This window comes from Taurulus bubalis (genome assembly GCF_910589615.1).
Source record: "Taurulus bubalis genome assembly, chromosome: 11".
Classification (NCBI taxonomy): Eukaryota; Metazoa; Chordata; class Actinopteri; order Perciformes; family Cottidae; genus Taurulus; species Taurulus bubalis.
Genome location: NC_136599.1, coordinates 20,631,258 through 20,646,716, shown reverse-complemented (window position 1 = coordinate 20,646,716; position 15,459 = coordinate 20,631,258). Strand labels below are relative to the sequence as shown.

At 44.8% G+C, this 15,459-nt stretch overlaps 1 protein-coding gene across 1 annotated transcript in view; it reads right to left on the bottom strand.

The window, feature by feature from the left end:
- The window catches only part of nphp4 (nephronophthisis 4), a gene marked incomplete at its 5' end in the record, with an annotated part of 147,814 nt that overhangs the window by 17,568 nt on the left and 114,787 nt on the right, over positions 1–15,459 (bottom strand). Inside the window, 3 exons of the mRNA XM_079226846.1 lie at positions 4,192–4,415; positions 5,760–5,896; positions 8,200–8,334. Of these exons, the coding sequence (XP_079082972.1) occupies positions 4,192–4,415; positions 5,760–5,896; positions 8,200–8,334 (496 nt within the window). The remainder of the gene's footprint in view (positions 1–4,191; positions 4,416–5,759; positions 5,897–8,199; positions 8,335–15,459) is intronic.

Here is a 15,459-nt window from a genome sequence, read left to right as displayed (position 1 = left end):
ATGGTTTGCCAGAACTTCCTTGAGGCCAACCGAAAGTCCTTCTCCATGTCCTCCCCGAACTCCTCCCATGCCCGAGTTTTAGCATCCGCGACCATCGCAGCTGCAGCCCTTCTGGCCTGGCGGTACCCGTCAGCTGCTTCAGGAGACCCCTGGGCCAGCCAGGCCCAAAAGGCCTCCTTCTTCAGTTTGACGGCTTCCCTCACCACCGGGTTCTCGGGTTGCCGCCACGACAGGCACCGATGACCTTCCGGCCACAGCTCCGAGCAGCCGCGTCCACAATAGAGGCTTTGAACATGGTCCACTCGGGTTCCATGTCCCCAGCCTCCCTCGGGATTTGTGAGAAGTTCTTCCGGAGGTGGGAGTTGAAGACCTCCCGGACAGGATCCTCCGCCAGACGTTCCCAGTTCACCCTCACTACACGTTTGGGCTTGCCAGGTCTTTCTAGCCGACTCCCCCGCCATCTGATCCAACTCACCACCAGGTGGTGATCAGTTGACAGCTCTGCTCCTCTCTTCACCCGAGTGTCCAAGACATACGGCCGCAGATCAGATGATACGACTACAAAGTTGATCATTGATCTCCGGCCTAAGGTGTTCTGGTACCAGGTACACTTATGAGCCACCTTATGCTCGAACATGGTGTTCGTTATGGACAAACTGTGGCTAGCACAGAAGTCCAACAACAAAACACCATTCGGGTTCAGATCGGGCAAGCCGTTCCTCCCAATCACGCCCCGCCAGGTTTCTCTGTCATTGCCCACGTGAGCGTTGAAGTCTCCCAGGAGAACTATGGAGTCGGCAGGCGGCGTGGGCGAAAGCCCGGCCACCAGACGCTCGCCGACGAGCTCCCCTCCTGGGTCTGGCTCCGGGAGGGTGCCCCGGTTTCCCTTGTCCGGGCGAGGTAGCTTTAGACCGTGGGCTGCAATTCGTCAGGGTTTTTTTGAACCGCTCTTAGTCTGGGCTCTCCCCCGAGACCTGTCTGCCTTGGGAGACCCTCCTAAACCACGTTAAGGTGGCGATTCATTGGAGGGTTGATTCATTTTCAACAAAATAAAATGAAGTATAGGAGGTGAAAAGAACAAACAGAGGAAAAACAGAAAAGGAACAAAATGAAGATGATTAAAAGAATATCAAGCGGGAGACTTGGATGAATGTGGAGTTGAGAAAGCACAGAGAAAGCCAGATAATGAGAGGGAGAAATAATGAGAGAGAAGCAGCAGCAGCAGCAGCAGCACGGAGAGCAGCAGAGGAGCTGTAGTCTGCCGTCACTCTGCTAGCCAGCAGTCATGGCTCTCACTTGGCTCTGCGAGGCCAAGAGTGAAAGGTTGCCATGCAAAATGGATGCCAACAGGTAGCAAACGTGTCCTCCACTTCAAGAGAGGCCTTTGGGCTCTAAACAGACATCAAAGCTACAGGGGCCCGAGCCGCGCTCCAAGTCCTCCCCCTTCAAAGCCAGCTGCTGGGTCGAGAGTTGAGGGTCAGCCTTTTTCCTCCGTTTGTTTCTCTAGAACAAAGCGCCAACCCAAGGCCTCGCTGCTCCTCTGAAGGAAGCTGCTCGTCAAATATTGGTTGAAATATTGACAGGGAAGTAAAAGCGGAGCAGCCTCGGTGCACTGACCGAGCTATGGTTCATGCGGTCCGGGATATCAGAGGTACACTGCCAGTTTTGTTGTTTGTGTACATATTCTTTAGCCCCTTCAAAGACTTGGCAGGTTCGTGTGGAAAAATATTTCATGTTGCCTCAAGTGCAGCTCAGAAATATTGTCTCAAAAAATGTCTCATGTGGTAGAGACATAGAATATGTTGTAACTCTGCTTTGTTGTTCATTCTGTACACATGCCATCTATTGTACTTCTGTCCATCCCGGGAGAGGGATCCTCCTCTGTTGCTCTTGCTAAGGTTTCTTTCCTTTTTGCTCCCCGTTAAAGAGTTTTTTGTGGGGAGTTTTTTCTGAAACGATGTGAGAGTCCCGGGACAGAGTATGTCGTATGTGTACAGATTGTAAAGCCCGCCCTGATTTGGGGCTACAGAAAAAAAAAATGAATTGAATAGATGGGAATTTAGATTCTTAGCAAAAACATATTTTTCCCAAGAAACATTCCTGTGGCAACAAATGATCTTCAGTGTGTGTGTGTGTGTTGGGGACTAGCAGACTATTGTTTAGATTAAAACAAAACAAAAAAACACTAAGGTCCAATGTTGAAACGCATTATTCAGCTTTGTGGCAAAAAAATATGTATAAGAAAACAATGCAGGCGGTTCAACTAGTGGATTAATCAGACATGAAGTCTTCCATCCACAAAAAAGTGTGCAGGGCAGCACTTAACAAGTCATTTTCGGATCACTATTGCGGTGCCCGTTTGAACGAGCCGATTGCTTGGCTGCCGGTATTGGTTCTTGCAGCGTTGTCTGGGGGGGGGGGGGCATTACCCGCTCATCGCTTGTCGACTCCAGGGAAATGAAGCAGAGTTTGGTTGTACCGCTAGTATGTCCAGCATTACACTGGATGCACAGCATGGCCGGGGGTCCCTTGCAATACAGCGCCAGGTGTGCAGTAGATCGGGTAGACGGTTCTCGAGATAAGTGAAGGACAGACAGAGATTCCTTCCTTTATGGTTAGATTCATCTCTGATACAGACCTAGTTAATAATGATATTATTACATTTCCCTTCTATCATAACTCCTCATCTCTTCAATGGAGATCACAGTCGCATACATAACAACATCGCACATAACAGCGCTCTCTTTTAATAAAACACAAACCACAGTGTCGTAAAATGCAAGAAGCGTTTAGGGCAGTGCTGTGTTCAGTGACCCGTCTCAACCTGATGGCGTGACCTGAATTTTACTCTTGATAGCCACAGTGCTCAGTTAGAAAAATCATCAAATGCAGAAGATTCCTCGCCAATTTACACATTTCTGGCTCTCGGTAGAGGTAGCAGACGGTTTGGTGTAAAGTGTCACGCCGCCTCATCAGGAAATATATAAATAAACTAACAGGGCGCTAAGCCGGAGAGAGGACAGATGCAGGGATTGATGATTCTCAATTAGACCTGGTAGGCCCTGTGGCCGGGCTAATGCCATAATGATTCATCCATGGCGCACTCCAGCCTTTGTTGATCAACGTGATGTATGTTAATCCAAAACTCAGGCATGAGCAGAATCCATAACAAAAGGTTCAGCGCGGGGGGATTAACAGCGACGCAAACTGAAGGAAAAAACATGGCACGGATACCACGAACGGGTGATCCAGGAAATATCAGCCATAATGGCTTCTATTTGTGGATTAAAGGGGGTTATTTCGCATCTTACCAGCTTTATGTCTGCATCTATGTCAAGGACAACTGAGTGTGTGTTGCTGGAGGAGCTTGATTGTAGCAAAACTTGCAAAATGTATTTGGAAAATGGTCGCTAGTGACAAACAATCTAATTAGTTTATTTCTAAATAAAAATAATCTGTGAACAAAATGTAAACATTGTAATGTAATATAATATACATATTGTTTATTGTTCATTGATGACCTAATGATGGCAATATTGAGGGATGAATAAGCATTATGAATAAGAATTCATGAGCACCAGGTGAAGTTTTATGACCCACTGGTTTCCCTTTTGTTTCAGAGGCAGCATTGGTTTGGTGAGGCCTCCCATAATGAGAGCTATGAGTTAATATGAGCTAAATCAACTCCAGAATAGGACACCACTCTTGACTTGTCATAACGGAACCAATAGTAAGTGTGGAGAGCCTTCTGTTTTCCTTCTTCTTCTTGTGTCAATGATGGATATCCGGTTTAATGTTGCTTTACTACCCTCTACTGTTAAGTCTTTTGTATTCACAGTATCAGCAACCATGATGCTGAGACTGGTGGTGGTGCACAGGGGACAGGGAGGGAGCTAAAGCATCTCTTCAAAGAACAAAGTTCTGGTTTAAATATATCTCACATTGGGGAGCGTGAGGATGAGGCATCCTTTCCTAAAGCTGCTGAGTCACCTTTGGAGACGCGATCAGAGTGCGTGAACACGGTTTCACGGTGGCAATGTAAAACACGTACAGCACAGAAACACATACTCACAGTTGCGGTGTGAGACTCGAGACACACCTATCAACGAATAACGATCCTCCTTGTTAGTGTCAAATATAATAAACACATAGTTAAGGGTGGGATGCCTCACACCCTCACCAGACTCTCACCTGAGCTCAGGGTCGTCACTGTGGATGGAGACCGTCTGAGGTACGTTGAAGGGGTTTTTAAGGACAAACTCCATGTACTCAGCGGAGCCCAGGTTGGCGTAGAGCAGGTGCTGGGTGGTGATGGCCTGGCTCAGCATGTTGGCGATGCCCTCTGCCTTGCTTTGCCTGTCGCTGGGTTTGATCGGATAAAGTTGTCTGGCCAACCGGGCTTCCTTTGTCCGATCCTAACATCCAAGAACAATTGCAAATACTGAAAAAGACGCAGAGTAACACCTGGCAACACAGTACCATGACGTTCTGTAAAATATGGATCATGATTTCTCAATATGTCCACAAGCATTGATCACAGTTTACAGAGCAACTTCCTGGTTTAATATTGACCGACCATACTTGACGTAATTTGCACACAGGTTTCTTGAGAGAGATTTTTAGCAACATTTGCGGTGTGCTCACTCTCGGTTTCACCTCATAATAACTAAACTGCTGGATAGTTTGAAACCTTCTGACATCTTGGTTGCGATGTTCTCACATCTCACCCATTACTTTGGTGGTATTTAAAGGCACACAATAACATATTATCATTACATCCATGGATACAGTGTGATTACATGTTATAGTTGAAACATGGTGGTGTTGAAATGTCAGCTTAATGTTGCAAACTTTTATTTCTTTATGGCCAAGGATTTAAAATGAAATGACCTTTTCAAAACCTTAAAGACAAATCCATTTCTCAATGGCTGGTCAAAAAAAAATCCATCACCGACTGAGTGCAGGTGTTTTAAAGGAAATCAATATTATATACAGTATTTTCTTTTATCGTAACGTTTGCTTCATTCAAACTCATTAGATAATATGAAGGTTGCAATAAACCGCACGATGCCAGGGATTCTGGCCAGTAGGTACACTTGTCTTAAATATACATTTAAAACCTCAAATGTAGTTTCAAGATCAGGTTGTCAAAGCTAAAGGGTGTGACAAAAAATTAATACTGAGGTTTTCCGCAGGTTTAGTGCACTGAAAATATGACGGGAATGAACCTGGACCAAATTAGGCTGTGGCTATCAGCCCAGAAAAGTCAAATCCAAATTGAATTGCAAAGCAACTCTTACAATCGTGTTCCTGTGCGAGTAATATTCCACATAGTATTGGCTGTGCTGCGGGTGCTTACCACAGGAAATGTAATGTGTAAAATGTCTGAGACAGACATGCACCACAGCCAAAATCACATTTAGCATGTGCACCCATGGGTGAAAGTACAATATGTGCCTTCGGGTAGAAGAACAATTAACACCTTTTTATACAGTCACTAAAACATAGAGGGTAGAAGGGCACATCGCCACGAGAATTGGAACACAGGCGAGCTGTCTGGGAGACGCTCCACGCCTCTACGAAAGCTCCCTCGTGGCGTGTTAGCGCCAGTAGGAAAAATGCTTCTCTGCCTTTGTTGTCAGTTTGAGATTCAAGTGGAGGCAGCACACGGGGACCGACCATTGCGGCTCCGCTATCCAGAAGCAGGGAGCGGCTATTCTTGTCTCGCCATTGGCTCAAGTGCCAATGTTTGACCTCACCGTGACCTTGGCCTCCTCCTTGCCCTCCCGCTGATGCACGGCAGCCATGCAGTTGAGCTTGCGGCGCCCGCTGTCGGGCTCGTTTAGGTAGCGCGCGCCGTCCATCCCCAGCCTGTGCGCCTGTGCAGCGTTTCTCGCTGCGAAGGAGAAACAGACCGCAATCATGAATATATTTACTGAACAGAGTGGAATCTAATCTTTTCGCCATTTTGACCATATGTTCTGAAAATCCCTCCAAATGTCCAAGAGAGAGAGGCGCTGACAGATTAAAGTATTGTTGGAGCACAAGAAACAACAGCTTGTACACAGACAAGAGTCCAGTCAAACAACTGGCAGCGCTACAACTGGGCCAGAGCCCTCACTGCTGGGTAAACAGACTCTCTTCTCCCAAATTATCTTTCACCTCCATGGCTATTTACCCTTTACAAGCACCAAAATGTTTAATTAAAATACTTGATTCATCTGCGGTACCAGTCACCAAATAATCCATCCTCATTTGAACTGGATCATGCAAATTACCCATGTTCTTTAAACGCTATGACTAGAGAATTTGCCTAATCCGGTACTTTGAACAACAGTCAGAGCTGCCCATATTTTTTGTCATCTAAAAACAGATTTATTTGATGTAGTAGGTTTTTTGTAGCATGTAGGAAGATAAACTGACTCACTAAAATGTGTCAAGTACCAAATGCTGCTATCCAACGATCATCCGGATGTCCTTAATGGCTGCTTGTGTTTAGACATTGAACCTTTGAGAATTTTAGCTTCTCTAGATAAATGAATGATACATAAAAAACTGTGTTGTCAAAATGTATATATTCTTCAATAAGGCATTGTAATTGCTGTTTTTGGTATCTGCATATTAACTCAGGTGCATTGCTACTAGTAAACTGTCCTGGCCCTACTCCTGTATTTGCATTTGCAATTATTTATGCTGTTTGTTTTGTTTCTAATTGACTTGTGTTGACAGTGTTTTGCAGATCTCTTCATGTTTTGTCACTTCACACAGGTTTTCCTTCGCTGCGGTGAGTTGAGTTATCTCGACCACCACAGTGACCCGATGTCATCGAACAAGACGTTTAACCAGCAAACAACCCCGTATCTTTTTATAGTCCTGCTGTAATTAGGCAAGAAAACACATTAGATATACATGGAATGGAAATACATTTACTTTTTGCTTCCACATAAATTCAGGTGTATATTCTAACTCTGTTTTTCTCTCCTAGAATCACTTCTTTTCCTCCCTGCACATTTTCCCCTAAGTCTCCTTATCGTCGAGGCATTGGGTCGACTGCCTGTCACCTCACCAGATAGTGTCTGGCAACACTGCTTCCTTCAGAGCCACCGGCAGGCAGGAGTGGGAGCGAGCGCACACACACTCACGAACACACAACACAGCTTCAGCGTGGCTAAATGTTGCGACTGGACTCTAGTGAAGGCAATTAGGCGCATTGTATGTTTAAATGTCACAGGAAGGTGGAGTGGAGAAAGGAAGGAGTGCAGTGTACAAGAGAGACCAGAGCGGAGGCGGAGGAGGAGGAGGAGGAGGAGGGTAAGAAACAAAGCAAAGAGTGAACAGACCATGTTTGCACAGTAACATGAGCTGTGAATAAATGATTGCAACAGTGTTGGGAATATGTTTGGAGTGAACATGCATTAATCTGTAAACGTGTGTTATACAGTACATGTTTGTTTGGGATTCTTTAATTGTTTTTTTTTTTTTTTTAATCAGTGTACTAGAATATGTGGTGTGCTCGGAGCAAATATGTGTGAAATGTAATACAATGCGCAGCATTTCAAAGGTCTGTTATTCTAGAGTGGCCGGACTTATTTTAAATTATTATAAGCAATTATCTACTTGTTTGCAACTCTTTCTGATGCCTCTTACTGTGTGTGTGTGTGTGTGTGTGTGTGTGTGTGTGTGTGTGTGTGTGTGTAACAGTGCACACTTTAAAGACAAATTTAGAAATACACACCAGTTGACTGGTGAAGGCTTGTCTAATTGAGGAAAAAATTGACTTACTCTTCGTCTGCGCGTGTACACACACACACACACACACACACACACACACACACACACACACACACACACACACACACACACACACACACACACACAAAATACAAACAGGACGGTGGATAGCCACCAGAGATGCTTCTGCAAGCTCAATTAGGCTGAAAATTGAGTGGTTCAGTGGTGCAGCCAAGAGACAGAATGTGAAATGGATCCGGTCGAGTTGATAAAGGAGGGAGCATGGTTACCGCCCAAATGAAAGGCGTTAATTGCTCCATGGCGTACACAATGCACACACACAGTGTGCTTAGTCATACACTGAATGTAGAAAAACATAAACTTCACAGTTAATGAACGTGAAGTCAACTGAAATGTTTGCACATTAGCACTGACACGAGTCAGCGGGCTGTGGATTAAAGGGCTTGCCATTGAGTTGGAGGATGTTTCTGGAGGACAGGCTTCCTCCTCTGAAGCCGCCGATCACTTTGCGGGGAGTTATGATGTTAGAATGAGACGCCATCAGGTCTGCTGCCCTCCTCCTGCGAGGATCTCCTGGGCAACCTGTAGAAGAAGAATATATATAGTTATCAGTTTGACATCCAGCTTCTGATGACATGTGAAGCACCTCATGAAACTTGCTTTGAAGTCATAAGCCAAACTCATAGAGACCAACTCATTTGAACTTTAACAGGCGACAGATTAGCCACAAGATAGAGCCGACTGGTCCATGTCAGACCCGCTGTATATATCCCGACCAGCACCACAATAAATAGGCAAGAAAATAAATAGCTACTCCGAGTTTACATTTGTTCCACCTGCAGGCAATGTGTTATTTTCTAGTATAGTTGCAGCGTACAGATGTTTTTTGGTTGATTCTCTGTCAACGTAGCAGACACTGAGAAATGTCCACATAAAAGGTACCAGAGCTAACAGCCGAGTTCGAACTTGTTAAAATCCCCTGACTGAAACCTTGTGAAGAGCAGCGGTTGCTAATAAGCAAAAGAACTAAACCAGTCGGGAAAATCCACTACAGAGGTTTCAATGCTGAACAGGAGCCTCGCCTTATTGTTTGATCACACATTTTGCCTGAGGTTATACTGATACACAACCAGGATCAGGATCATAACTGATGGGAGCAAATTTGATCTCTGTAACGCTAGATTTGATTCACTCAATTTTGGGGCCAGACCCGTGTAACTCCAACAGTGGCTGGAGACTCGGGCGTTTGCCACTTCTTGAAGTAACGAGCCAAACTGAGATCCGGCCCTTTTGCCAAAACAAAAATCAGTTTCGGGCCAAAGTTCTCTTTCAAATCGCATGTAAAACAACACATTTGCATTGTAGACAACGCCAAAGTGAACACAGTCCAGTTTAAACCCTGGCTTAGAACACTCGAGGCAGGATCAATACATGAAGACAAGCCTACAGTGATTCATTAGTGGCCCGAAATTGCCAGAGGTCTGGACACCGAACACTTGCAACGCTATGAGTGTCATGCTGATTGATGGCGAGTGCTGGCCTCTGTCCGGTGCTGGCTGCAGTAGAACAACAATAACATGAAGATGTTAAATATATCCTGCAACCAAGCCTTCCATATTTCTGCAGGTGGGGGCCGACCACATCGTTACAGATCTAGATCTTAGATTTTTTAAATTGTGCTGTCATTACAGACCCTTAATGTGCCATTGTTTGAATGGCCAAGCTGATAGTTTGGGGTTTTATCCTGCAAAACTGGACTCTTCTGCATCTCCTTTTATGCTCCGAAATGGAAAAATCACCATTTCCCCCCCTCTTTTTAAAAAGGCAAGTGGATAAGTGCGCATTCCAGGGTGCTCTTGTACAAATACTGTAAATGATGGACAATATTAGGCTTTCTTCTGACATTAATTCTGCCCGTGCAGAGCCCCTCTAGCACAGTGGCTGTGGGAAAGGCTTGCTCACGCTCTTAACAGCGCTTTATGCACAAAACGCCCGGTAATGGAAGTGTGACAGATAATTGCTTTGCAGTCAAAGCAACACCAACCCGCAGCGATGTACCATCTTCACAAGGAGAGCCTTTTTCACATACCACGGGTCAAAAAACTTATTTCGTGCAATTTACAGGTAAACAGTGGCCAACGCTGCTTGATACAATTCCCAACGCTTGACTGACTGAAGTAGTATTTAAAACAAACTTTGTAAAGTCACACTGCAACTTGACATGTAGCTACCATTATTCCCATCAGCTTTGAAGCAACATATACCCATTGAGGTGCTTAATTTTGGGGTAAGAAGTCTCTGAAAGGCTCTGGAATCCCTCTCGGATATGACATATAAGGTTAGTGCTGCAAATAAGTGGCTTTACCGCCCAGAACTCACACCTCTGAGCACAGGGGAGTTTTCGAAGGGGGGTGGAGGGGCACAAGTACCATCCAGATCTTTTAGAGGCAAACTCCCTTCATCAACAGACTGATAATGTGCGGCAGCTAAATGAGTAATGGGGAGCTGGTGTTGCCATGCAAACAGACAGAGACAGCAACGTTCTGCAGATTAATGGGCGAGGTGTCTGCCGTCCCAGTCCATTCCCCTCGTCATCCATCACCCTTCCCTGGCCACACAACTCAGCCCAATGTATTTGTTTGAGTTATATTTCCCAAATATTACTGTGAAGATATTACTTCTGCTGTCGCATAAACATCTTCAATCAATAACAAAGCCGCAGAGCGCTCACTCCCAACGCCGCATTATGGGCCTTTTAAGCATGCTTTTCTTTTGTGTCTCAATGGCGGATAGAATCGTGCAATAAGCCTGTGAGGACGCGATAAGATGCACCACCCGGTGCTACTTGCCCACAATAAAACAAATGGCCTGATGATGAACCCAATTATGACCCGCTGATTTTTATCAGTCAATCATTTTAATTAATCGGCTATCACTGGAACCATCGTGAGGCTCGTCAGATAATACCTCCTTTAGTGCTAATCCAGGTTGACGTGCGTGTCTGGCTCTCGGTCACGTTATCCGTCCCTAACTGCTGGATCACGTTGGGAGATTGTTGAGACATAGCTGATGATCCTCATCAGGGAAACGGAAGCCGATACTCCTGGTTCGTGATGCAGAGAGCGAGCCCGGTGCAGCGGTTGCTGCTCTGTGTGGAGGTGAGTAATTGTAAAAGTGCCAAGGGGCGGAACTCTATCAAATTTATTGACTACCACTCTCCATTGCATGACAATAACCCTCCCCGGCACCACCCCACCTGCCTGTCCTCTTTGCTCCGCTGGCGGTTCTTGAGGTTAAGGCCACAACAAACCACTGATTTACTGGCCTCCAGAACAAACGGGAGCAAGCACCAAGGGGGTTTCAAAGCACTCTGCAATATTCGATTTATTCTGCCTCCCCGTTCCAGGCCACTGACCTTTCAGAATAAGCAGATTCCCTCCCACCTCAGGGCTAAAAGCAAGGTTGATAAAGTCGGGGCCCTAAACGCGCCAACAGCGAGAGCTTTTAATGAGTGAGACATACAGTATGTGCGCCCCTCAGGGAAGCCACCTAGCCAAACTAATTGTCAGGTAAATTTCACTGATATCTTGTTCCACTGGTGGCAGCTTAAGGCAGGCTTCTCTCAGCTCTCTGCTGCTGCAACAGACAATCTCTCCAGGGCTTATCAGGACACTGCAGATGAGAAGCACAGTGAAGTCTGGAGAAGGTGCTAATCTGTCTTCTCTACTGTGCTGTAGCAGACACACGCTTTCTGTTTGTGAGTGTGTGTGTGTGTGTGTGTGTGTGTGTGTGTGTGTGTGTGTGTGTGTGTGTGTGTGTAAGAGAACAGCAAAAAGGACAGCAAGAGACAGTGAGAAAGAAACGATACAGGCACAGCTCAGTCAGCAAAACGATTTCATATCAATAGGCTTTCCCTTCTGTCACATATGGGCCTCTTTACTGCTGGCAAATATTACCAACATGTTTCCAAATAGGATATTAAAAGCACTCGCTGTCTTCATTTTTTAGCCAGTATTAGCTTTTTACGACACTACACTCAAACATTATGCGTGTAAGATTGAGTTGGACCATTAAAGGCTATTATATAATCTGCTGGGACCTTGGCTCAGACAGACTAATTTGGGTCCAGTCACAAAACTGCATGCAATTTAAAGTTTTCATCAGCCAAAGCAAGCACCAATTTGTTGAATGAAAGTGGCCCTAATCAATATTTTTTTAAACAATGGATAAAAATGTGATGTGAAAGGGGCCGCTCATAGTGATGAAGCCACAGAGAACTATCTTGGCAGTTCCCCTCAGCTCTATGCGACATTTTTGCATCTTTTAGCTCAATGTTTTAGTTTTTCAGCCGACAACCTTCACTCACTTTCTCTGACAAAGGTCTGATGAAACCAGGGTGCGCCACCTGCCTTGCACCAAACAGCAGCCAGAAAGGAGAACAATGACAAGCTGGGGAACATGATGGAGCATCTAACATCTAAAGAGTCAGAAACTTTAACCAGGATTTCTGAATCAGTGTCACATGGAAAATGGCTACATTTTGTCATCCCTACTAAAATATGTTAAATGTACAAGAATGTTTGCTTGAGACTTGTTCCTTCGGGAGCATTAATCAACGAGATATCCTGCATGCAAAGCAGATGTATTGTCCAGACGGTGGCATTCGACTTTGCCTTCATTTGCACCATCCGGTATTCCATTCATGTACTTGTTCACAATTACTTGCATCTTTTCAATAACTTTATATACAATCACCCACATTGAACATTTGCTTTGCGACCGGTCTGAAAACAGCCGCCAGCTTGCCTGATCCGATATATATGGTGAAAGGGTCAACGAAAAGTGAAGGGTTCTTGCCAAAATCATTTGGAGTTGTCCTCCAGCAACCATGAATGTCTGTATCAAATTTGATGGTTAATTTGACCAGCAAATGTCAATCTACACTTACTTTTTAATACAATTAATGTACATAAACATAACCCACAAAACAAGCAATTGTGGGCGTATGAAAACCCAATGGAGGCTGCATTGCTTTCGAGTTCAGTCGATGAAAATGAAAATGGCATTCCATCTCTCCTTTACTTTCTACCCTTCTGCCATCCATCTCTGCTGTCTGTTTGCTTGTTTATTTGAGAGAGGGAATATGATACAACAGGCCATCAATTAGTCCACAGTATCTGTCTGCGGAAAAGCTCAGGGCTCTATATCATAATGACATCGTGGATTACAAAGATTATACACCATTTAATGTATTCACTCTCTTTGGGACAGAGTTGCTCACACATGCTGATGCTTCTGCATGGACTCGGCAGACTTGGCGCCAGCTTTCAAATGTTGTTGAGGTTGAAGAAATCTCTCTTTAAATGCATCTCTTCCCCTGCCTCCATCTTCATTTTCCACCCAAGAGTTCATGTGGATTCGGCAGATGAAATCAATAAAGCGTCGTAGCTTTCCTCTGGATTCACCAGTCAGTCAGTTTCATGGGACGCGCAGGCGGTCGTCACGCTTTATAGACTCCTCATCTGCTCCCACAGTGCTCTGTGTGGGAGCGCCGCTTTCTTCCTCGAGACGTTCCTCAAAACCAAACCCCAACCCTCCCATGCTCCAGCCAGGATTTCACAACTATCTATTATTCTGATTAAGCCACTTCCTTCACTCCTTTACAACGCTATTAATAAAAGCTGCTTTGCAGAATGATTGAATAGGCCTGACAGCCTAAATCATTAAAATTTTATTAATTACTTGTCAATCCCACCTTGTGATGATTAAAAAGGATATCATTCGCTGTTTCACTCTTTTTCATTTGGAAATGCCAGTCTGCCACTCACTTTTTCCACTGAAGCCTAATTCTGGTGAACTCCCAACGGGGCGAAGTTAAGACATGATTAATAGCATGCATGAGTGAAACACATGGAATTAGAAAGGGCAGAGGGCAGTATGTAGTCAGGATGGCATTGCTTGTGAATTGCAATGCTATGGAGGGAGGAGGGAGAGAGACCCACATGGTTGTATAAAATGAATACATATGAGCATATAATACATTTTCTCAAGTCATGGCTCACATGGTGAACGCATGGGGAATAGAAATGTCCCATCAGTGCAAATACATGCCATACTTACTCACCACTCTGCTGCTCTGACGTTTTCCTTTCCCAATCAATTTCAATCACCTCCATTCTAGGTGCTATTAAGTTACTGTCACTGAAACTCAACACTTCCTGGAAAATTGCAAAACTAAAATCCTATCAGGAATAGGAGGGATTATGCCCTGTGAGTCACTGGAAGGGATTTAATATGAGTGGTCTGAGCACAAAGCGTTAAGTTTCCCTGGCAGTAGCTGAACAGCAAAAACAGTAGAAAAGGGAAATTTAAAGCAACTGGAAGTAGTGAAGTCTGTCAATGTTGTGCTGTAGGAAGTAGTGCCGTGGAGATGAATTGCTCCCCGTTGCTGTGTCTACGGTGTATAGCGCAAACATGTAAGTCGCTTTGGATAGAAGAGTCAGCTAAATGAAATGTAATGTAGAGTATGCTGAATTTAGGGAGTTTTGAATTTGCATTAAAAGCAAGCAGCATCAAGAACAGCAGATCAGACACAAACAGAGGATTGTTACTAAAAGATGTAATATCAGTTGGGTTTACATTTACAGTACACATAATCACCAGTCAACATGATCATATGCATGACTAGATTTCAATCAACTTTATTCTAAATCAACAACTTCCTCACACAATTTCACAGGACATTTCAGCCTCGCTGAAAAAGGAAGACACTGTTGCTGCTTCAGCTGCCCTTCCCGTCACACTGCCACACATCTCTGCTTTTCTCTCACACTCTGTGCCATCAACCATTTTCAAGCAACCTTCCCTCACCTCTCAAGCTGAAATCCAAAAGCAGTATCTGTACACTGTCAACACAGAAATATAGCCTGCCATTCAGCTTGGCCGGCATGCATTTTTTAAAAGGTCCACCCAGTAGGGATTTAGGGCCAGGAGAGTTTTTCCAAACCATAAAGGAGCCATGTAATCCTTCTTTTGGAAATCACAAATATTGGAGTTGCAGGGTTCTCATTCGACGTCAGCGATATACTCTACCTGTCCGCCTCTCATTTCTGCCATGCCGCCTCATCAAACGCAACCTGTCCGCGCTCTGCTACACATGTCCGTCTACATGTCTGTGTGTATGCATGCCTTCTTGACCGTGATTGAGTGATTCGATTTGCATACACCCTCATGTCTGTCGTTCGTATTAAATCTCTGTCGAAACAAATCCATCCGTCATATCGTGAGTAACTTGTGATTGTCAAGCCCCCCCATTAATGACCAAGCTTTACATCCTTTACCACCCACCAAATGAGATTGCTTATTTATTACAGCTTGATAACAGGCACGGAGAAAGACTACAGAGGATATAGGGGAGGCGAGAGAAGAAAACAAACAGTCACAGAGAGGCGTGTGATAGAAGGGTAAGAAGTAAATAGATGAACGGGAGAAAACAGGAAGACAGTGATAAAGAGCGAAGAGACAAGTGAGAATGTGAGAAAAGGCAGCGACAGATGGAGGCAGAAACAAAGAAAAGTGCTTGTGAGGCCTCCCTCCCCAAATTGATTCTGACTGTCGGCCGCGGCGCCTGATGGATATCTGAGCCTTGATTGGAATTTACATGCCAGACACGACCGTGCGCCTCCCATGCCCAGCACACCCAATAAC